This window comes from Caretta caretta, chromosome 4 (genome assembly GCF_965140235.1).
Source record: "Caretta caretta isolate rCarCar2 chromosome 4, rCarCar1.hap1, whole genome shotgun sequence".
NCBI lineage: Eukaryota > Metazoa > Chordata > Testudines > Cheloniidae > Caretta > Caretta caretta.
Window position 1 is genome coordinate 64,171,592 of NC_134209.1, and position 23,178 is coordinate 64,194,769.

Consider the following 23,178-nt stretch of genomic DNA (forward strand, 5'->3'; position numbering starts at 1 on the left):
CTCTTGCTACCTGCCTAATGCTTTAATGAAAATTACAATACCCTGGTTGTTACTTTCAATTTTATTTACTCAGTCTTAATTTTAAAATTTTTTAAACAAACACAAAAACTTCTTTGTTTTTTTTCAAAATGACACTTCCCCCATCTGTTCCACTGAAAACTACCAATCCTGTTAACTGTAGGTGTGAAAAAGATAAAAGAATCATGTCTAAAAGGAATAACTATCTGTGACTATATGACCCAGAAAATACCTGATCTTGGAAGCTAAGTGGATTTTGGCCCTGTTAGTACTTGGATAGAAGACTGTTTTAATACGTTGGGTGCTAGAGGCTTTCTTTCCCTTTTTTAGCACAAGTTGTGGTAGTCTCCTCACAGTGTGTGTTTGCCATCTGTTTTTGATCCTATTGGCAGAAGCAGGAAGCGGAATGAGCAAGGATTTTCAAATCATCTCATTTTAAAAAATTCACAAAAGAAAAAAGTAGGAAAAACAAATAGCTGAATGATGTCATTTTCCAATATTTATTTTACTTTTTATTTACAGGGTGAACAATTACATTCTTGACATTTATTTTTTGTATAACTCACCTGGTTATGCAAGGCACTTAGTGCACAAGTCTAATGCTAGATATTTTTAACTGCTTTGCCACTGGTATTCTGCTGCTTCACTACATCTTCACCTAGGTTTTATTTTTTTAGTATGTTCTATCAGTGCAGAGATATCACAATGGAACATCTTCAAAGGATTCAGCAGCATCAGTGGTACATTTTAGGTAAGAGCAACGTATTAAAAGTCCGAATAGCGGGACATCTTTCTTTGTGTGTCCACATAATCATACTAGCATAGAATCTTCATTTTTTCAAAAAACTGTCTGTTAATAACATAAGCTGACTCTTTTCTCTTGTAACAAATACAGTTCTTATTACAGCTTGAGTTCCCGATACCATGGTAATTGGCATAGTATTAAAACCTCAATAGATTAAACCCCACAATACCATTCTGGGGTAGGGAAAAAAGGAATAGTAAGCTATCAAGCAGCTCTGCAGGAGAACTGAGGGCAAGATTTTAAAAAGTATTTAGGTGCCTAAAGATGCAGATAGGTACACAGTGACATTTTCAAAAGTGCATAGGTGCTTTTAAAGATGGCACTTACATATGTTTAAAAATCTGGTCTTCAGTTCCTTGTACCTCTCATTTTTCCAAGGAGTAGGGGCTATGGGCATTAGCTCTCTAACCACTGTACAGCCAACGGCTAAAATATCTGCCTCGGGCCACTGTAGCCATGTATGAGTGGTCCTTAGGTGGTTGCACAGTTGTTCCGGAAGTTGATGGAGGGTGTCTAGGAAACTACATGGCTCAGGCTCTGTCTACGCAGGCACTTTTGTTGCTCAACAGTGTGAAAAAACACCCCCTGAACTAGACAGCACTTCATAAGCAGGAACCGCGCTCCTGTTGACGAAGCTAGCACCCCTCGCTGGGAGTGGTTTTATTTTGTGGCTGGAAGAGTTCTCTCCCGCGATAAGGAGCAACCAGGCCCTTATACAAAAACCAGCTGTAGTTAGCAAGCAACAGGGCTGGCCAGGGCAAGGGGGAGAATGCACAAGGGGCAGTTTGCCCCAGGCCCCGTGTTTGAAAGGGGGGGGTCCCCCAACCTGTGGAACAACATCAGGCAGGGTGCGCTGGGCCGCAGGGTGCGCTGGGCCGCAGGGTGCGAGGAGCATTGCAAGCTGGGGCGTCGGGCGCTGCACCGCTCTAGCCAAGGTGCGCGCTGGGTGCAGGAGGCCAGGTGAAACCGGCCCCTCTCAGCCCTGGGGCCAGGACAGGAAGCTGCACAGACCCATCACTCAAGGGCGCTGCTTACAAGCAGGGAGCCGCCTGGGAGAGGACGGGTGGAGAGTCCCAGGGGTCAGGCGCTTCAGAAGGATGGAGGCGCCCCCTCAGTTGAAGGTTTTGCTCTGGGCCCCTAACGCTTTGCGCGGCCCTGCTCAGCGGTCTGGCAAAACGCGCAAACCAGCCGGCAAATAAACAGAGGCAGCGGTGATTTTAACAGTATTTTTTTTTTAAATAACGTAACGGCTGTTGGGGGCCTGACCCCCGCCTGCACGACGCGTGGGACTGGCCCTGGCGCGCCGCTTCGCGAGCCCGTCCCATAGCAAACGCGTGCCGCCGCCAGCAGCCTCCCCCGGGCCCTGCGCCTGACCTAACCCCCTGCCGGGCCTGGGCTCACCCCTTTATTCCATTCCCCGCGCACTCCGCCCCCCACGTGTGACGCTCCATGGGGGCGGGGCTCCCTCATCAGGCTCTGCCTCGCCGCTCCTTTTACACCACCCTATACGTGGGGGAGGGGGAGAAGTAGTGACGCAATAAGCCTGCGGTTGTCCCGACCTAAATCCTCGCGCGAGCGCAGCCCCGCCCCCTTTTTCGTAGGAGACTCGTAGTAGCAGCAGCACCTCGTGGGTTGGCGGGGGTGCGGGAGTTGCCCAACTGGGGAAGTGTTGGCTGCGCAGGTCCGTTCGCTCCCTGCTAGAGTTCTCGCGAGATCTGGAAGCCGGCTGGGTTGGTTCCTGGTTGGTGGGGAGCGCGCTGAGAAAGCCGGGGCGGCAGCAGTGGCGGGGGGCCTCAGCGCGGAGTCTGTGAGCGGCGCCCCCCCACCCCCTCCAGCAGCTGTGTGAAGGGTCGCTCCTCCTCCCCGCCCAACCGGCACAGCGGGAGCGGGGTCCCGGCCCGGCATTGTCTGCGGGGCGGGCGCACCGGGATCATGTCCGCCGGGCAGCAGGAGCCGCCGCCCGATGAGACCCTGCCCCCCGCCAGCACCGCGCCTCCCGCAACCACTAACAACGGCAGCGAGGCCGCGGGGGCACCACCCCCCGCCGCGGGCGACGCTGACATGGAGGTGAGGACCCCCGTCCCCGAGGAATAGGAGTGTGAGCGAGGAGAGACCGCCCTGGGCTGTGGTGCCCCGATTCTCACTCCGGGGTTCTCCTGCTCCGGCCCCAGCGGTCCCCTCCGGACACTCGGGGCCCCTCTGCCCTCCACTTGGGGAGAAGGGGCCCGGGGCGGGGATGAGCCGGGCAGAGTCCCCCCCGGTCTGTTCGTAGCGCCACGCGGTAGCCGGTGCCCGAGCCCCTTTCTACCCGCCGCCCGTCGCGCCGTGCCACGAGGGTTGGGTGCGGGAGCCGCGTGGGGCAGAGACAATAGAGCGGGCGGGCGGATGAGGAGCCCTCAGCGGCGTGTGTGAGGAGGCGCAGAGCGGCAGCGGAGATGCCTCCTTCGCTGACCGCCTACCCCGCACAGCGTGTGCGCGTCGCCTTCCTCCCCTGGGTTCAGGAATGAATGGGGTGGGGGTGGGGGGTCAGGAAACGGGCGTTGCGTCTCCTTGTGTGCAGGGGCTGTGGGAGTCTCTCGAGTTACCAAGGGGCTGGGAAGCGGGTAGCTGTTGTGCGGCATAAAGAGCAGCTGTTACAAATGCTTCGAGCAGAAAGTAGAGTCTCCTCCCTCTCAACTTCCCTTCAGCGTTGTTGCTCTTTTTCTGTTCATTGCCCGGCCTGTCAGTTCGGTGGGCGCTGTGTACATCAATCCATTCAAACAGGAGGTCCCCTCCCCCTCGCTCATTGTTGGTGTACTACAAACTTCTAGAAAGATGAGAACACCAAGAAATATCGACGGGATGCACTTTGACTAACTGACGATTTTAAAAAATTAATCTGAAATATGGATTTTGAAGGCACACTGAAATCCTCCCACGTTAACAGTTGAATTCATTCGTCCTCTCTTCCAAAGTGAGCATCCCAACAAAGACTTATGTTTAGCTATGTTTTCTCTTTAAATTAGGGAAAAATTGAGTACATTTAGCAATGTTTTATAAATCAGTGGCATTTTCTGTTATCTGAAATGTCTTATTTTGGCAACGCGTGCCTAATCCAGAAATTTCCAGGGTTTAGGAAAACCTGGGATTTGAACTAATGCCTAGAGATAATTGTTTTGAAACAGCATTTGTTTCTTTAGCCATACATGGACACCAGTTTGTTTTTTTTTATTGCTGAACATTTCATGTTTTGAATCATTCTTTATAGTCAACCTACGTAATCTGACTAGTTTGCAAATTACATATTTTTAAGTAGCTTCTTTAGATGAAGAAATCACTAAAGCATTGGTGTAATAAATACTATTTAAACCTACAAAAGTAAGGCAATGCAGAGTTAGGGCTGTTTAAAAAAAAGTAAAAGCTAAGTGGGAAGCTGTTAAACAAGGATTTTTGATGTATGTGGTTTTTGTCTTTTGTATAGTTATAGTTCTATTAAGAAGAAACCAGACTACTTTGGATGTTTGTTTAAAATTATTTCTTGACGCCTACTATATTTGGTATTTCTTTTTTTAACTGGATTGGAAAGTTTCCTGATGAAGATTTATGAGTGCTCTGCCTCCTTCCTCTAGAATATTGGTTTACGTTGATTCAGAACGAAAGGCCTTTAGCTGTCGTTACCAGATTTGCTCTTTTCCCCCCCTGAGGTTGCTTAACTAGCCAAAAAGGCAATCAGATCCCAGCCATAAACTCACTTCCTTCATCCTATATGAAGAGCTACTAGGGTCTTGTCTGCGCTAGCATTTTTTTTAATCTCCCACCATTGCACCACTACTGATGTAACTCTTCTATTAGTAACAATGGTGAAAAAGCTAGGGTAGACCAGCTGCTGGTGTTCTAAGGGTTAGAGGAGATATGCTGATAAAAATGTCGGTGGGCAGGGAATCTTGTTGCTATCAGTGGTAGGAGACTTGAAGGAAAAATGCTAATGTAGACACATCCTAGGAAGCCATGAAGAGCAATGACACTTCTTTGGATAGAAAGTATAGCTTCCATTTTGGGAAACATGCCATAATTAGGTAATTTTCATCTGAGAATTTTTGTTCATGTAGTTCCTTCTTATACAGAGGAGGCCAGCAACATATAATGAAATAAATGTTCAAAAGAGGAAAAAAGAACAGCTGATTTATTTACAAAACTTCAAGCATTACGTGAATTCAAACTTGGTTGAAGAAGTGTCTAATGGTGTCTTGACTATTTTATGAACTCCTGGTTTCAAAATCTTATTGGCATGTTAAGAGGAAAATGCTTGTCCTAAATTCAGTCTACAGTTGCTGCCCATTCATTGTCTTTTTAAAGTTGTACAATGTAATCATTTGTGTGTATATAAATTTATGTGAATAACTTGTCAAAAGTGTCTGTCTCCTGTGCAGGGTTCACAACAGTTCTCCTTGTCTCTTAGCAAAAAGCAGGAGAGGGTTTCAAGTAGACCCTGGCTAGATGGGCAGCACAGTCTGGTATAGAAAAGGTTGAGAACTACTGCCTTAGTGCAGTGAATTTTCCACCTCTTTTCTGTTGGATCCTTCCCTCTTTACTGGCAAATTAAAATTCTGCTTTTACACTTTCATATCCCCTTTTGATAAGTCTTGCCTTGGCATAGTACTTACTATATCTCCTTTTTATGTCTCTCTTCTTTCTTTTCCATCCTTTGCTTTGTGCCATGTTCCTGCCTGTTCTGTTTTGATATTACTTGTCCATTACCCACTGGCCACTAGGTACTGAAGTGAGGTAAATAACTTTTTGCATAGGCCATCTATTCTAAACAGATGGTGGATGGTAATTGTCTGTAGATATCTCATTCTCTTCCCCAACCTCCTTCAGAACATATGTTGTAAAATGCTCCCTCAGGACAGTTGCATGGGGGAGGATCATGCCAGTAGTATTTCCACTTCCACTACACATTGCCTCTGTTCCTAGCACCAGAAGCAGAGTGAAACTTGTAAATTGTTAATGGAGATGCACTTGTGTGATGGGGTTATGGAGATGAAACAGAGTACTTTATTGCCAGAGGGGAGAATGGGATTTTTATTTATTCCCTATCTGAAAGGGTAGTCAAAGAAAATACCTTCGTGTTCCAGCCCCCCCCCCCTTTCCAAAAAGGGAAATGTGTGTGGGGTGGAATCAAATTACTGAATGGAGACTTGTTTTTCTGTCCCAAATCTAATCATCAGTGATAATTAGTTGGTTTGGTAGGCAAAAGAGAATCAAATAGCACCTCCTTATTAATTTACCACCCTGCCACTAGGTCAAAACTAAAATTAAAACAGTGCAATTCTTGGTAAGTAAAATTGATCTTGGTTTGAATGTATCAAGGAATTGAGATAGAGGTTTCATCCTCTGGATAAATGGTAATATGAATAAAATAAGATTTCTGCGCAAGGCTGGATATCTTTATAAAGGAGAGTTCAATTTGTATTTAATTTTTTTCCCTCCTAGGAAGCTTTTGATGATGCATCACCAGGAAAACAAAAAGAAATCCAGGAACCAGATCCTACATATGAAGAGAAAATGGTTTGTAATTTTGAGCACATGTGCAATATGGTACAAATAGCCACTATTGATGTAATTGCTTTTTATAGAAAAGTTAATTTCTTGCTCTTATTTGAGACGTCTTAACTTGTTTCCTGGTACTCTGACTAGGCATTTCTGCAGAAATCCTCATTTTGAGATTTGTAGGCTGCTTCCTCTTCATATTTTGTCCTCTACTTCTCCCTTATTTTCCCACACACCTTGACATGGTACAAGCTTCTGCAATTTTTAGTGGTCTAAATGAAGTGAGATGTCCTAGGATTTTGGGGGTACCGTTTACAAGGAGTGGTGTAATGTGAAGATCTGCCTTGTGACACATTGTTCAGAACTTGATTCTTTCCATTTGTGTTGGGAGTGGAATGGTGGTGATGTATTGAGCTTCTGGAGGGAGGGAACACTTTGCATATGTTATGCATCCTCTGGCTAGTTCAGAGCTGTGTCTATAGACTCTTGAGGCAGTTGTGCCTGGTCGTGCAAAGGACTCAGGCCACCTTAAGAGAAGTTGAGAAATAATCATTCACCCTCTGAAACAGGAACTTGTATCTGGTCTGAGGGAGCCCATCAGTATCTTAAATCAAAACCCCATAGAATTACTCCATAACTTTCTTAAAATATAGGGTCAGATAAAGTCTAATGACCACGGCCTTTATTTTCCTGCTCTAGGAAAAAAGTTTACTATCTTACATTTTTTACTTCAAATGCTATAGCCCTATACCAGTTGTCCCCAAACTGTGGGGTGCCACACCCCTAGAGTGGTGTGGAGGAACTTTGGGGGGGCAGGGCTGGGCCAGCCCGCATGGGGGGTGGGGAGGGAGTGCCACCCAGCCCTGCTCCCAGCTGTGTTGCAGCCTCAGCCCTTGGCTGTGGCTTCACACTCTCCTGCAACCCTCAGCCCTTGGCTGCAGCTTTGCTCCCTGCTCCAGCCCTGCCCCCTGACGGGAGCGGGGGGCAGCGAGCAACAGGGGTAAGGAGGGTGTGGCCATAAAAAGTTTGGGGACCACTGCCCTATACAGTAAAAGAGAGGTAGTTGTAGTGTGAGGGAAGAACAAAAAGCTATGCACCAGAAGGCTCTGTGTTGGTGCTGAAAGTTCTCTGAAGTTGTATTAATTACCAGGCAAAATAGATTTGAGATGGGAAGGCTTCAAAGTAGGTAGAGTCTTCTGAAGTAGCATGATTTAGTGGACTAGCGTACTAGACTGGGAGGCAGGAAATTCTGAGTTCTAATCCTGACTCTGAGTCATAGTGTGACCTTGGGTTGGTGACTTAATCCAGGGCTTGCAAAATGTACTAGACATCAGAACCTGATATAGAAGAACTGAGGTGTAGGGGCAATACTGCTGGGAAGACCTGCCCTCTCTTTTCCCTCCCGCTTTAAAAGGGGATGTCACTGGCTGCTTTAAGAGGGGATATCACTAGCATTCATAACAAGTTAATGGATGATCTTCTGTCAAACTCTGGCTGGTATGTAGGGAATGAGGCCATCCACCACCCTATCTACTCTCCTGTCAAAATTTCCTTTTTTACATCCTTCCTATTAATAACTCTGTGTCTGCTTATAGCTTTACTAAGCTGCAGAAGCGTGAAACTGAAGTGGATGTTCTCAGTTCACTGCTTCCCTTGTGGTACTGAATTATTAATATTGAAAATTAAGGATCTTTGTCAGTTTAATACTGCTGTTTCTTGCCAAAATTATGGACAGCGGTTGCACTAAGACTTTGTGAGTCTGCACACTGACAACACTACATTGGTTTACTTACAAAAAGGTTGTCTTTGCCCTACTGGTACTTCACCATAATAAACCAGACTTCTCATATACAGGGGTTTCTTCAGTCTTGGACATAGCAATTTGTATTTTGGAGCTTCCTGGTCTCAAAGTTAGATTTCAGTCTTATTCAGGTGTCCTCTGTGACCTTGGCCTAGACTTATTCTGGGATATTTGATGGGCTCTTATCCATTTCACAGCCATTAACTTTTGTAGCTACCTATTTTAAAGAATAGAATTTGAATCATTCTAAGCCATTCATTGTACATAGATTCTAAATTTTTATAATATGAGCATATTGTAATGTCTCACTTGCTCAAGTGACTTGTTTTTCATTATATCAACAGCAAACAGACAGAGCAAACAGATTTGAGTATCTGTTAAAGCAGACTGAGCTGTTTGCTCATTTCATTCAGCCTGCTGCTCAAAAGACTCCAACTTCACCTTTGAAAATGAAACCAGGACGTCCACGAATAAAAAAGGATGAGAAACAGAATCTGCTGTCAGTTGGCGAGTAAGTAATACCTCTTCTTCTAGTTATGCCTGCAGTATGTTTCTGTATTTTTTTGCAGATTAGGAGCTTCCTTTAAAAGATGAGTGATGCTGGAGGGTATTTTGCTTTATCTTCTCAAACTTGCTGATGTTTTGGCTTTGTTTTTTAGACACCCATACAGCATTATAAAATGGAGAGTCATTTTGCTAAATAACCACGGCTGTTTATAAATTGAACTTTGGTCAGAATCCAAATAATTTTTGCGGTGATGAAGTGAATGAAGAAAGAAGGTGGTGGTGGGGAATAAATTTAACGGCTCTTGGGGAATCCACGTGTACTGAATTTTGTAGGGGGAACCAAAATGCTAACAAGAAATATATTTTGTTTTTGCTTTTATTGCCGTTTATAAAGTTGTAGATATTTTTCTAACTCCTGAAAGAGAGCTCTAGAGCAGTTGCCTCTGAGAAGCTTTGCAGAAGCTTAGAAACTGCCTGTTAAAAGTACAGCCTCCCTGTTAGAGGATAATGTTGGCATCCTTCCTATAGTCTTTGCATTTTTGCCCTCCCCCAAGCATTTTGCTCCCTACCCTTGTATTGGAGCCCTGGTAGTAACAGAAGGAGAGAGAATATTTCTTCTACACACAGGTAAATGCAGCTGGAAGTCGAGCTGTCAGCACAGCACTAAATACTCCAGTCAACATAAATCAGCAAACATAGTGACACAAAACAGTACATGAGCATGTAAGACCATGCTGTGGAAAGAGTAATTATCCACAGCATGGTCTTACAAAGCATATTGCAAATGTTTATAAGAAATCAGTCTGCAAGTTTCTTCAGACCTCTCTTGTTTACCTTTATCAAGAATGGTATCAAGATTTTTATTATGGAGCAGTCTGGTGTCTTCTCAATCTAGTTTGAAATTTGTTTTATATTTTACTTTTGATCTTTTAGCTATCGACATCGTAGAACAGAACAGGAAGAAGATGAGGAGCTATTGACAGAAAGCTCCAAGGCAACTAATGTATGCACTCGATTTGAAGATTCTCCATCATGTATGGTTTGCTCTTTCATTCTTTGTTCTTGGTAAAATCTCAGTGGACCCTACAATTCTTCTATTTCTAGTATTCTTGCATTCCTGAGAAGCGTGTCTTTCCTGCAAGATCCCCATAATCTAGAACAGTGATTTTCAAATCTTTTTTTCTGAATACCCAATTGAAGAAAATTATTGATGCCCGTGGCCCAGTGGAGCTAGGGGGGTGTGTGGGTGGCGCGGGGGGTGCTCAGTGCTAGGGCAGAGGGTTGGGGTGTGGGCTTACCTCGGGTGGCTTCCGGTCAGCGGTGCAGCGGGGATGCTAAAGCAGGTTTCCTGCCTGTCCCACCACTGCGGATTATGCTGCGCCCCGGAAGCAGCCAGCAGCAGGTCCGGATCATAGCTGGAGGTGTGCAAGCAGCTCCATGTGACTCTCGCCCTCAGGCACCGCCCGCCCTCCCGGCCAGTGGGAGTGTGACGCCAATGCTTGGGGTGAGGGGCAGTGCACGGAGCCCCATAGCCGCCTCCCATGGAGGAGGAGCCGGACCTGCTGCTGACTGCTTCCAGGGCGCAGCGTCAGAACAGGTAGGAACTAGCCTGCCTTAGCCAGGCAGCACCACCGACGGGACTTTTAACAGCCCAGTCGACAGTGCTGACCGGAGCTGCTGCGACCCAGTGCCTTACATTCTGCGACCCAGTACTGGGTCGTGACCCGCAGTTTGGAAACCACTGAGTTTATGGAAAACTGTAAATTTGCAAATGTTTGGATTTTGGATATTCGTGAATCTGTTGAGGATCTGGCAGTTTAAATTTTTAACTTGCTATGTGGCTGGAAATTTACTTTTTTAAGATGAGTTTTGATTCTGAAAAAAAAAAAAAATTTATGCTGAAGATGTGATACCTGTGCTTCAGTCGGGAATTTTTGCACTGTGTAATTTCAATAACTTTTGCTATGAACAGCAGGACTTTCTTCTCTGCAGCTGGGGGTAGAAAAGTAGGACTCTACTCTCTCCTTCCTGCGTCCTCACCAGAGTATTTCCATTAACAGCAGTGCTGCCTGCAAGTAGCTTTCCTTGGTAGCACAGTGAAGTTTACTGTAATGTAGTTTGACTCCTATTCAAAAGATTCAGAGCAGTAGCTGGAGTGATTTTACTGTGAAAGACACATACTGGTACAGTACTTGCCAGTGGTGGGGTTTTATTTTTCAGATTATGCATACTACATATTTAGCAACAGTCTAATCTATCTTCCAGTACAATTTAATCTAACTGATTGATTGATCTTAAATTTTGAGGAGAGAGAATATACTTTAACCTGATATTGCTTGGTGGTTACAGCTTGGGTTTGAGATTCGAATTAAGATTATTACATTAGAATTTTACCACGTCTAGTGATGTTGAGGGAAACATGCTCCTTATGTTTTCACTCTTCAGGCTCAGAGACGTGTATTAAGAAATGCCACAGCCTCTGCTGGCAATGTCCTAATTACTCTCTGGAAAGTATTACTGTCACATTCGCCTACCTTTAGATAAGAAATACTGTCAGTTAGCAATAAGGGAATGCTGTGATGGCTTCAAATATATTTTTACAAATCTTTTAATCTGTTTTTGCATGTCCTCACTTTTAGATGTAAAATGGGGTAAACTGCGTGATTATCAGGTCCGAGGGTTGAACTGGCTCATCTCTTTGTATGAGAATGGCATCAATGGTATCCTGGCAGATGAAATGGTAAGTGCTGCTAATTTTTGTTGAGACTGTATGGGGAGAGAAGACATGAAGTGTAATCAAATTTTGGTCTAGTTAATTTTTTTTAAAAAGCTGTTTATATTATAAAATGCAAGATGTTACTTGTTATGATATGCTTTGAATGATTTTTTTTTTGTAAAATGTGGTTAATTCATACCACAACATTTTTGTTAAAACTACATGCATGACATTACTGCAACAGCTGTCAACTATGGAACAGCTTCCTTCGTGAAATGGAATCACTTGTATGTGCTTATCTACCTCAAGGAAATCCAAACCCAGAAAAAGTTTGTTTTATGGAACAAACGGCCCTTTATATTATTTTAAAGCTGCAACTGTTTTGAGTGGTATTCAGAAAGTTCTCATGGTAAGGAGCATTTAAGGTGCAAAAAGAATGGCAGCTGCAGGGAACCAGATGGAAGCCATTTTCCTCGGGCCCCAGTCACTATAGAACCCTAATACAGTGAGAGAAAAACCCCCACTCCCTCTCTAGTCGTCATTGCTGTAGAGAACAATTTGTGGGACACTTAGTGTTGTGAGTAGGGTTAGCTGACTTGATTGCAAAAATGCCTGTTTCCTCTAGATTAGCACTTCCCCTAATGGGAACTGTAGCAATAGGACATTTTATAGGGTGCTACCTGGTGTGCTGCACTGTCTGGCTTGATAAGGTCAAGGGTTTTTCTATACCAAATGGTAGAAGTACAATTCTAACTGGTTTCAGAGTAGTAGCCATGTTAGTCTGTATTTGCAAAAAGAAAAGGAGTACTTGTGGCACCTTAGCGACTAACAAATTTATTTGAGCGTAAGCATAAGCTTTTTATTTCACTGTGTGCTTTAAAAATAAAGTAGTTGTCTGTCAGTTCAAAGTATCTTGAGGATCTCTGTTTGTTGGGATTTCTTATTTTTGCTAGTTTTGTTTTCACCTGCCTTTTTAAAGTTTACCACTGAGTTGCTAAGGACATTTTTTTTTTTTTTTGAGAGAGAGCCTTTCCCCACTAATAATAGAAATAAATTTTAACCTCTTAACAGGGTCTTGGAAAGACACTGCAAACTATTTCTCTTCTTGGGTACATGAAACACTACAGAAATATTCCTGGCCCTCACATGGTATTAGTTCCCAAATCCACTTTACACAACTGGATGAATGAGTTCAAGAGATGGGTACCAACACTCCGAGCAGTTTGTTTGATAGGTGACAAAGACCAAAGAGTAAGTATGAGACACTATTGCATATTCATATTTTTCTTCTCCCCTGCCCCAAAGTGTTTATATATGGTAGACCCAACATATAAACTTGCCACCTTGTTATGTTTTCTAATCAACAAGTAGCTGCTGTAGATTGTTCAGGAGGAAGACTAATGCTTCCAGAAGTAGATGCCACAGAATTTTCAACTTAGGCTCAGAAGTGCTCTGTATTAGATACTAGATGACACCCCTTTTTTTTGCAAGCAAACAAAAATTGACAAATGAACATATAAAAGTATACAAATCTATTCAGTAACTTGGACTTTTGTTGGTCAATATAAGACCTAAAAGGGATGCTATTATTTGAAATCAACTTAAAAAAGAAAAGTAATTTCAAGCACTCCCTGTCCTCTTTAATTTCCTCATTGAACAAGGGTGATTGGTTTGCTGCTCTTGATTTGAAGGGTGCCTACTTCTGCATAGACATCCATCCTACACACAGAAGATTCTGGAGATTCACTGTAGGTCAGGACTACTACCAAACCAGAGTGCTCCTCTTCGTCCATGCAACATTGCTATGGGTGTTCACAAAGATGATACTGGCAGCCCACTTCGGCTGCGTGGGCTCATCAGTTTCCCTTACCTCAGTGACTGGTTACTAATGGGAAAATCTAAAGAGGTGCAGATAGCAAACTGCTCCCTACTCACTCTTGCACTCATGGGGACCTTGAGCAAATGTAGAAAAGTCTATTTTAGTTCCCCCAAGGACTATAGACTTTATTGTGGCAACCCTGGACTGTATTAGTGCCACGCTTACCTACCTCAGGACAGATTCCAGTTCATAAGAATCTCATCACTCCACCTCAGCTGCACCCGCAGATGTCTGTTCATGCCTGCCTCCTCCTTTTAGGTCATATGGCTTCATGTACTTGTGACACCCTTCACAAGACTTTGCCTTTGATGTCTGCAGGGTTCGATGCAGATAGTTTACATACTGAGTAAACAGTTTGGACAAATTAGTCTTGCCACCCCACAGAGTGCAAGTTTCCTTCTTCTGGTGGGAGAACAAGGAAGTAGTGTGTATATGTGGTTCCCTTTGACCCTCCTCCACCTACAGAGAGATTGATCACAGCTACTTCCTTACAAAGGATGGGAAGCTCAATGTGAATATGTAGCACAAAGTATATGGACCCCCTCCCGCCAAATTCCAGTTGCACAGAAATCTCCTGGAGCTGTGGGTAGTCCATGAAGCCTGCAAGTGGTTCATACCATTTATTGTAACCTTGCATGTCCAAGTCACGTCTGAAATGGCAAGTGTTCTGCATCAATAAACAAGGAGTAAGGTCTCCCCCTTTCTTTGTAAAGAAGAAGTCACGCTTTGGAGCTGGTGTATTTTCTCTTGGCAGAGCGCCTCTCAGAGATACATAAGAAGTTAGGAGATAACCTCAAGAGGCACTTCTCCAGGGACCGGCGAATGGGAGCTACATAATTCAGTGGTTCATAACGTATTTCAACAATGGGGGCCCCTATCTTGGAACCTCTCTGTGTGTCAGGAGAACAAGAAATGCCCAATCTACTGTTCTGGGGGGACTCAAGGTTAGGGATCCTGAGGAGACTCTTTTCTACTACCATTGTTGGGACAACTAACATATGCCTTCACACCTCTTCCACTCTTACCCTGGGCCCTCAGAAAGATCAAGCAAGTGGGAGCCTTGGTGATGCTTATTGTCCCAGATGGCCCAGACCATTCTGGTTTCCTGACATTCCAAATGTCAGCATGTCCATGCATCCGTATCCAGCTGTTCCTGGACCTATTGACCCAGCACAAAGACATCCCAGTCCAACTTTCCTTCACCTAACAGCCTGGTATTTGGATGGGCAAGAAACCTAGAAACGACATGCTCAGAAGAGCATATCTAGTAATAGGAAGGCGTCAAACAGGAATGTGCTATATTTCAAAGTAGAAATGATTTTCTGTCTGGTGTCAATACTTTCAGGTAACACCAGAAGATTCCGACATTCCTGTCACCTGAAAATATCTCCTGTCCTCAAAGACTTCAGGTGTTTCTCTTTGCTATCTCTGTGTGCACATAGCAGGTATCAGCATCTGTTCCCTTTGGTTGACAAACACTCTATCCTTACCCATCCTGTGACAGGTACATTGTTAGAACTTTTCCCCTGATATTGAAATCTGTCCCGACTTGGGACCTCAGTCTAGTCCTATCAGCATTAATGAAGATTCTGTTTGAACCCTTAGACATATGTTCCTTAGCTCACCTATTGATTTGTGGAGGCTATCACTACAGCCAGAAGAGTGGGTGAGCTGGGAGCCCTTGTGGTTAATCTGTTTTACACAGCCTTCCATAGGGACAGTGTGTCTCTGAGATTACACCCGAATTTCACCCCAAGGTGATCTCAGAATTAATTTACCAGTCTTCTTCCTAAAGCTGTATGTCACCAATGAGGATAGGAAGCTTTGCTCTCTGGATGTCGGTTGAGCGTTGACACTACCTGCAAAGGTCTAAATCCTTTAGGAAATTATCTAGATTATTTGTATCCTTTGCAGAATGTGAAGCTATCTCATCCCAAAGACTGTCCGATTGAATTTCAGGTTGCATGTTGCTCTGTTATGAGTTAACAGCAATTCCTCCCCTAAAGAGTGTGAGGGCCCACTCACTTAAAGCTCAGTCTGCATCAATAGCGTCAGTTTGAGAAGTCCCTCTCCTGGAAATCCTTAAAGCGGCAACATGGGGCTGTGTTCACAAGATCTTATGCCCCCAGTGCAAGCTGGTACAGCATGGGTCCTTGCACCCTCCTACTCAATGAATACTACTTGTTAACTCACCCACAGTGGAATACAGATCAGGACTATCACTCAAAGAAGAAAGATTATGTACCTTAGAGTAACTGGAGTTCTTTAAGATGTGTGGTCCCTATCTGTATTCCGCTACCCGCCATTCTTCCCCTGTTCTTTGGTGCCGTATCCTAGGGTTATTTTGTGGTCAGAAGGTACTAAAGAGGCAGCTGGTCTGTGCTTCCTCCACCATGACCTTGGTTCAGAGCACGAGGAGGAGAGGGGCCTAGGCATGGATTAATGTACGCTGGTAGCGAGAATCTTCTGGTCTCAAGAGCATGCACACTGGTGGTGGATTAGAGGATAGGGACCACACATCTCGAAGCCCAGTTATTGTCACATAAATAACCTTTCTTTTTGAATTCTCCACTGTTGGGCTGTATTGTAGTCCCTAGATGACTGCACTCAGTAGCTCAGTTTTTTTTAAATTAGCCTAGTGGAGTCACAGCTTGGATTTGCTTTACATACTCCAGACCCGTTATACTCTAATCTAGTGGTCCCCAAACTGTTTACCTCACACCTCCCCTTACTTCTGTCCGCACCCACCCCCAGAGCCAGGAGCATAACCGCAGTTCCAGGAGGTGGGAACACGGACAGGAGTAAGGGGGCCGAGACTGGGGCCACAGCTGGGGGTGGGGTGGGAGCAGAGCAGGGGCCGAGGCCAGCAGCCACAGTGGAGCACAGATCCCTGGGTGCAGGGCTGGTAGCTGGCGTTGAGACCAGGAGCGGAGTTTGGTGGTGCTCCCCCGAATGTTCCTCTGCACCCCCCAGATTGGGGACCATTGCTCTAATCCAACTTGAAAATATTGTAACATTACTGGTGTTAGTGCTCCTTTACGATTTTTAACCTTACAATTTACCCATTCAAAAACTTTTGCGCCTACTCTTCTGGTAAAGACTGATATCTGAAGCTCACTTTTCTTCCCCACTTAAAAATGAGATATTGGCACTTGTTCAGTCTAGTGAATCTCTAAGACTAGAAAGCACATCTGTTGCATTGAGGCTACAATGAATTTTATTTTTAACCCCTAATTTTGCAATGTGAGGGGGAAATTTTGTTTTGAACACTAGACAGAATATATTTTGATTTGATTTAATTTAGTTATGAGATATGGTAGTTAATCTTCAAGAACTAAGTTTTTCTTTTTCTTTCTTTCTAACCAGGCTGCCTTTGTCCGAGATGTACTGTTGCCAGGAGAATGGGATGTCTGTGTAACATCATATGAAATGCTCATTAAAGAGAAATCTGTGTTCAAAAAATTTAACTGGAGATATCTAGTTATAGATGAAGCCCACAGGATCAAAAATGAAAAATCAAAGGTAATTTAGAATTTACTCAAAGTAGACATTTGCATAGATTACAGATCTTTACAATAATACAGTCTTGATAATTGTCTTGATCTTTTTCAGTTGTCAGAAATTGTGAGGGAATTCAAGACGACAAATAGGCTGCTGTTAACTGGAACTCCACTTCAGAACAATTTGCATGAACTCTGGGCACTTCTCAACTTTCTTTTGCCAGATGTCTTTAACTCAGCTGATGTAATGTTTTTTATTTTTCTTTAACTGAGTTTATTTAATTTTTAATCTGCTGACTTGAGAGAAATACAAATAACTTTAATAGACCTGGTTAATTATGTTGTGACTGACAGTCCGTTCATTTCTGGTTGTTGAAAGGTATAGTATGTAGATGAATTAATCCAGTATATTGTCCACTGTAAGTTGTTTTAAACATTATTGTCCACTTAGCACACACAGTGGGTGTTTCAGTCACTGTGATTTGATACTCATTTTCATGCTGATGATTTTTAAAGAAGGATTCTGTACTGTGGTATCTTAAATGACTAACTTTTATTATCTAATCAAATTTTAAGAATCATTTTGTTATTTAGTCTTCACATCTTGAAATTTAGTTAGCAAGATTTTGATTCCATATGAGTTGGGAAAGCCAATGCAATTGTGTAGTGCATTCACTGCCAGGCTTGAGTGCCTTGTGCCCACATCTGATGGTGCTGCAAAAGCAGTGTATTTAAGTCCAGATTCAGTAAGGTTGTTTTGCTTAAGGTTATGTGCTTTTGCTTAAGTACTTAGCTGAATTGGGCTTTAGCCCCTGTGGGAGAAGAAGCTTTGCAATGTATTCAGGTAGCGTGCATAGCTTCCCACCTTTTCCATCCATCAAATGCTCAGTGGCATCCAGCCAGAGCGGATAGTGATATTCTTACTCTAGAAGATCTGACTGTGGTTGCTCCCTTCAGCAGAAAAGAGCTGGTACATTAAATGTTACTATGAGTGTACTGAGGTCTTCCATAATGACCATGAGAAAAAATGACCTTCATATTGGAGCAAACAAGAAACAGCACTTCGATTCCAAAAGCAACTTACTTGGCTGTTTGCTTTCTGTATTTTTCTCTTCTTTGATTTTGAACAAACTGTCTTCCTCCTATATCGGCTTCTGTTGTGAAGTCATCCTGTTTTTGTGGACAGGGTGTGGAAATAAGTATAGTGTCAAAAAATCAGCATTGTAACTTAAGGGTGAGTTATACAGTTTTTGTACTGCTATAACCATATTACTGACATAGTTAAAGCAGTACAACCTCTTGGGGGGGATTCAGTCGTATCTAGTATAAATGTGCTTCTATTATTATAGCTGATTACATATCAGTATACTTAATTACTGACGTTGTGAAATTTAAATTGAATTTGTAACGGTCATGTGGTGAACTACTTTCTTTATTGCAGTAGATTAACTTTCTTGGTGTAATAAAATGATTTCTATATATAAAACATTTTATTAATATAGGACTTCGATTCATGGTTTGATACAAATAACTGTCTTGGAGATCAAAAGCTGGTGGAACGTCTCCACATGGTAAGGTGTTGTTTTTTTTTGGTGTGTTTTTTGTTTTGTATGTGTCACGTTCATATAATGTTGAATGAGTATTATGTCATTAACCAGTCCACTTGTTCCAAAGACTTTTCCGATGTCTTTGCTCATAGAACATTAAAGAAAATATCCTTATTCCAAAACATATACTAGACTTTTAGACTATTTTTCAGAATAATTGCATCCTGACTTCAGTGATGCAAAGGATGTATTTCGTTCTTAAATAGGCCTGGTTGAATAGCTTTAAGCCCAGATCTTACATTTTGAAAAAGGTATACAAATTCCAATATAAACAGGTATTGTGTGTGTTCAACCCCACCCCCCATGTTAAAAGATTATTATTAAGATTGCAAAGTCAAGCATTCATATTAGGAAATGCTTGAATTAAGGTTGTCTGTACAACTTTAATTGAGTTCCCTTGTGCATATATATTGTGATACAGTCTTTAGTTAGAAGATCACATACTGTTTTTTCCCACAGAACCCCTGCCTCATTCTGTGCATAGGATGGATGCTACTAATTTAATGAGCAGCTATTTAATTAATTTTTTAATTGTTTTCTTGTCACTGTTCAAATATGTGGCCCAATGCCTTGTTTACTGAACACTCTCCTAAACCCCTGTTCTGAAGACATAATTTATTAATTTCCTCTCGCTTTTGTATGGCACTTATCTCTATAGTATCTGAGTGCTTCATAAATATTGGTAAATGTATTTTCACAACATCCCTGTGAGATGTGGGAGTATTAGCCATATTTTGCAGATGGGGAACTAAGGTACAGACAGATTATAGTCAAAAGTATCCTGTAATTCTGGGTGTATAATTTGAGATCCCTATCATTCTGAAAAATCAGGTCCTTAGCATTTTATATGTTCAAAGCACAACTCCCATATTCTTATGATCCTATTCTCCTCTGTAGGCCTGGCTCTCTGTTCTTACTAACTCTCCCATGGTGCGTCAGTCTCCCCTTTTGATGAGGGTAGGTGATGCATTATGATGTCCCGTGGCTGCAGTGCAGCGTGGGACATGACATCCAGCTAGGGAGGAAATAGAGACATTAGACAACCAAACTATAGGTAGTATGAGGCACTATGGGGGCATATCTGAACTGAAGTATTTTATTTTTGGCAGGCAAACAATTTTCTGTGGAAAACAGCCACTTGTGAAACATTTTTATTTAATTGAAAAATCATTTTTTTGTCAAGACAGATTTGACAAAAAAATTTCACCCATTTTGAGTTGTAATGTAAGTGCATGAGAAACCAGAATATGAAACTGACCCTAAAGAAACTGAAACTGGTGAATCTAAATCTTTTTCCAGCTTGAATCATATACATTGAAAGTACCAGAAACACTAAAATGTGAAGAAAATTCAGAAATGTAAGGTGTTCGTACTCATCTTGTCTGGTACAGATAACTCATACCACTCGGCGGGAGTCGGGGGACGACGACAAAACAAAATTCTTGTGAGATCATCTCTTAGAGAGTTAGGGCTTGATGGGCAAAAATGAGTGTGGGCATCTCTAGCAGCTTTTCATATCAGTGATGCCACTTTGATTTGTGGGGCATCCTAATGCAGCTTGGTTATCTGTTACTGCTTGCCATGCTTGATAACAAAAACAGAGGTGGGGCATTTGGATCATAGCAATACTGGTACTAACCATGCTAGTATTTCTTCCTTTTCTCCCTGTGGCTCTCAAGATGGTCTGGTTTGAATCCTTCAGAGGAAACTCAAACGTGTTCCTCTGGAAGATAGCTGTCTGTGTGGTGTTCATTTTTCCAGAGGACCTAGTTATGTTCTGGAGTTTGTTCCTCCTAGAATTTCAATGAAGCATGGCTTTAAAGTACCAATGGATTCGTTTTCAGAAATGTATTCAGTGAATCTTCTCTATTTTATTGATAGCTCTTGCTTGTCTAGGAAATAAGAAACATGAAAGACTTTAATTTCTTGCTTTATTTGAAACTCAGTTTAAACATTCAATCTTCTCCAGGTGCTAAGGCCATTCCTCCTACGCCGTATTAAAGCTGATGTAGAAAAGAGTTTGCCTCCAAAGAAGGAAGTTAAAATTTATGTGGGTCTAAGCAAAATGCAAAGAGAATGGTAAGTAATTCAGGCATTTGTCTGTACTACTGTTAAAGCTGACTAGAAATCTGCTGTCTACAACTGAACTAATTAAACTACAACTTCTGCAGAAAAATGCTGTTGTATTGTGCAGAACCTGATTTAATTGCTTATGATGCAACCAGCTGGAAGGAATTTAATGTGTTTCCTTGTGATAGCTTTACCTAATAGCTAAGTTGCTGTTTATGCAGTCATCAGTGAGCTCTTCTTATGGAATGGGGGAGGGTCTGCTTTTGAATTCTTGCTTTATAACTTATACAATAAGAGGGCCTTTACATAATTTAAGTATCACTTTCAATTATAGGTATACACGAATCTTAATGAAGGATATAGATATATTGAACTCTGCTGGGAAGTTGGACAAAATGAGACTGTTGAACATCCTGATGCAATTGCGAAAATGTTGCAATCATCCTTACCTCTTTGATGGAGCAGAACCTGGTCCACCTTACACAACAGATATGCATTTGGTTACCAACAGTGGCAAAATGGTGGTATTGGACAAATTGCTACCGAAGTTGAAAGAACAAGGTATGACTCCTATTTCTTTCCTGATTTGTTTGAATCATTTGTCTGAGTCATTTGATTTTAATAGATGGAATTTAATCTCCAGATGTATTTTCTCTGTAGATCATAGATGTTGTGGAGGGTAGGGTGGCCTCATAGGTAATTGGATCACAATCCATTAAAGGTTTTATAGATCAGGATCAGGACTTTGAAATCTGTTCTTCAGTTAAGTGGGGGCCACTGAAGCTTCAGTTGGTCCTGAATGTAGTAACCTGTTTTCTCAGTAACAGGTGCCAAAAGCACATCACTGTGGAGTTCTGCTAACTATACTGGCTCTCTATAAGATACCAGATCATATTCAAAACCTTGGTGTTAACCTTCAAGGCCCTCTATGAAATTGTTCCAAGGTACCTTGGAGCATGTCAGTCTCCCTTAATGGCAACATTCTCAGGACATATGAAACTCAAGGGGAAGCTTGTGAAAGTGGGGGAACTATGCTTTCTTGGCAACAGGGTAAAGGCTCTGGAATTCATTACTGCAGGAGCTCAGATTTACTACGGATATTCCTTCCTTCAGAACAAAGCGTAAAATTTACTAATTCAGTTAATGTTTTTACAGACAGACCTAAGCACAGCAAAGGAGGAGACAGTAGAAAACTTAGGGGCAAGGGAAGATGTTAAAGAAAAAACAGCCATAGGCAATAGGAAGTAAACCTAGGCTTAGCCCTTTGGCCTGTATTTTTGCTTTATCCCTTGGGAGATATTCAGACACTATAGTGATGGATGCCATAAGACAGGAGATAGGAGTTAACAAATCAAAATGATAGTGTTGGCATTTTTTGCTTATGAGGCTTGTTGCTATATACTGTTTCATTTTCAGCTGTCATGTGACCGTTGCCTTTAGTCCTAGAAAAAATTATCTGGATTAACTAAAAATGGATTGCAGTGAATAGGTATTTATCCAGTGTAAAGGGTAAGCGTCATAACTAACTGAACATGGAAGAAATAATGGTGGCAATTTTTTTTGCCATTTATGAACACCATAAACAGGATAGGGAGTTTGCAGTTCTGTTGTGTTGCAGTAGAGCACATTCTTGACTTACTTACCAAGACCAGCATTCAAGTGGGTACTTGCCTCTCAGAGGATTTATTTTAAAAATGTGTTTAAATCTTCATACTTGTTAAATGCTTTAATGTCCCAAATTGCTCAGTTCATCTTTAAATTTTAATTTTCAAGTATTTGCACAAGGGTATGGGGGGAATGGCTTGATTTTAATTACACTTTTTTAATGAAAAGGTGAATCAGTGGTGGTTTCTATTGAAATCCTTATTTAGTGTGTGCCTTTGTGTTTTAAGATGTCCTTGTATAGAACTTGCAGTAAAGGATCAATATCATTTTCACATTAAGGATGAAGAATTTTTAAACAATATTGATATGTCTATGATAATGCTATGGACATTTATTGAGTAAAATATTGAATAGCAATATCTGACTATTGCAGGTCAGCATTATATATGTATTTCTGTTGTTCCATATTAAATGAGGTGGTTCTTCGAGTGTTTGTTCACATCAGTTCCAATCAGGTGTGCACGCGTCGCATGTGCGACTGTCTAAAATTTTTCCCTTAGCAGCACCTGTCGGGTCAGTCATGGAGCCCCCTGGAATGGCGCCTTTATGATGGTCAATATATGATCCTGCCGACCCGACCCACCCTTCAGTTCCTTCTTACTGCTGGTGACGGTCATTGAAATAGCATTCACTTGCCTCACGAGTTCTTCCCTTAGTTTGTTGGTTAGGTCTATAGTTCAGCATAGGTTTCACTTCTTAGTTTAGTGTAATTTAGAGTTAGGGCCCGGGGTTTCACCCTATCCATTACCTTCCCTCGGGATCAAGTGTTTAAACTGTGTGGGACCTGCAGTAAGCCCATGTCAACAGGTGACCCCCACGATGTATGCCTGAAGTGTCTGGGGGAAGAGCACCAAACAGACAGGTGCAAAATCTGCAGGTCCTTTCCACCCAGGATGAAAAAAGAGCGGGACTTCCATCTCAAACAGCTTTTGATGGAGTCCTCTCTTTGTCCTCAACCTGCCTCTGAGCCTGGGGTCCTGGCGCTAAGCTAATCAGTGTGCAGCACTCTGGCCTTGGTGCACAATACCGCAGTGAGAACAGAGTCCAGAGATCCTCGGCACTGCTCTCCAGCTCTCCAGAC

At 42.5% G+C, this 23,178-nt stretch overlaps 1 protein-coding gene across 2 annotated transcripts in view; it reads left to right on the forward strand.

Annotated features, from left to right (window-relative positions):
• The first annotated feature begins 2,507 nt into the window (after positions 1 to 2,507).
• SMARCA5 (SNF2 related chromatin remodeling ATPase 5) overlaps positions 2,508 to 23,178 on the forward strand; it is a 43,990-nt gene continuing 23,319 nt past the window's right edge. Inside the window, exons 1-11 of one of the 2 annotated variants that reach the window (XM_048847010.2) lie at positions 2,508 to 2,890; positions 6,296 to 6,370; positions 8,498 to 8,664; positions 9,594 to 9,694; positions 11,300 to 11,400; positions 12,448 to 12,627; positions 16,622 to 16,777; positions 16,868 to 16,999; positions 18,258 to 18,326; positions 20,332 to 20,441; positions 20,767 to 20,993. In XM_048847010.2, coding sequence (XP_048702967.1) covers positions 2,756 to 2,890; positions 6,296 to 6,370; positions 8,498 to 8,664; positions 9,594 to 9,694; positions 11,300 to 11,400; positions 12,448 to 12,627; positions 16,622 to 16,777; positions 16,868 to 16,999; positions 18,258 to 18,326; positions 20,332 to 20,441; positions 20,767 to 20,993 — 1,453 coding nt within the window. In that variant the 5' untranslated portion in view covers positions 2,508 to 2,755. Of the gene's footprint in view, positions 2,891 to 3,652; positions 3,777 to 6,295; positions 6,371 to 8,497; positions 8,665 to 9,593; positions 9,695 to 11,299; positions 11,401 to 12,447; positions 12,628 to 16,621; positions 16,778 to 16,867; positions 17,000 to 18,257; positions 18,327 to 20,331; positions 20,442 to 20,766; positions 20,994 to 23,178 lie in introns of those variants that run through there. The other variant, XM_075127714.1, reaches the window with a different exon arrangement.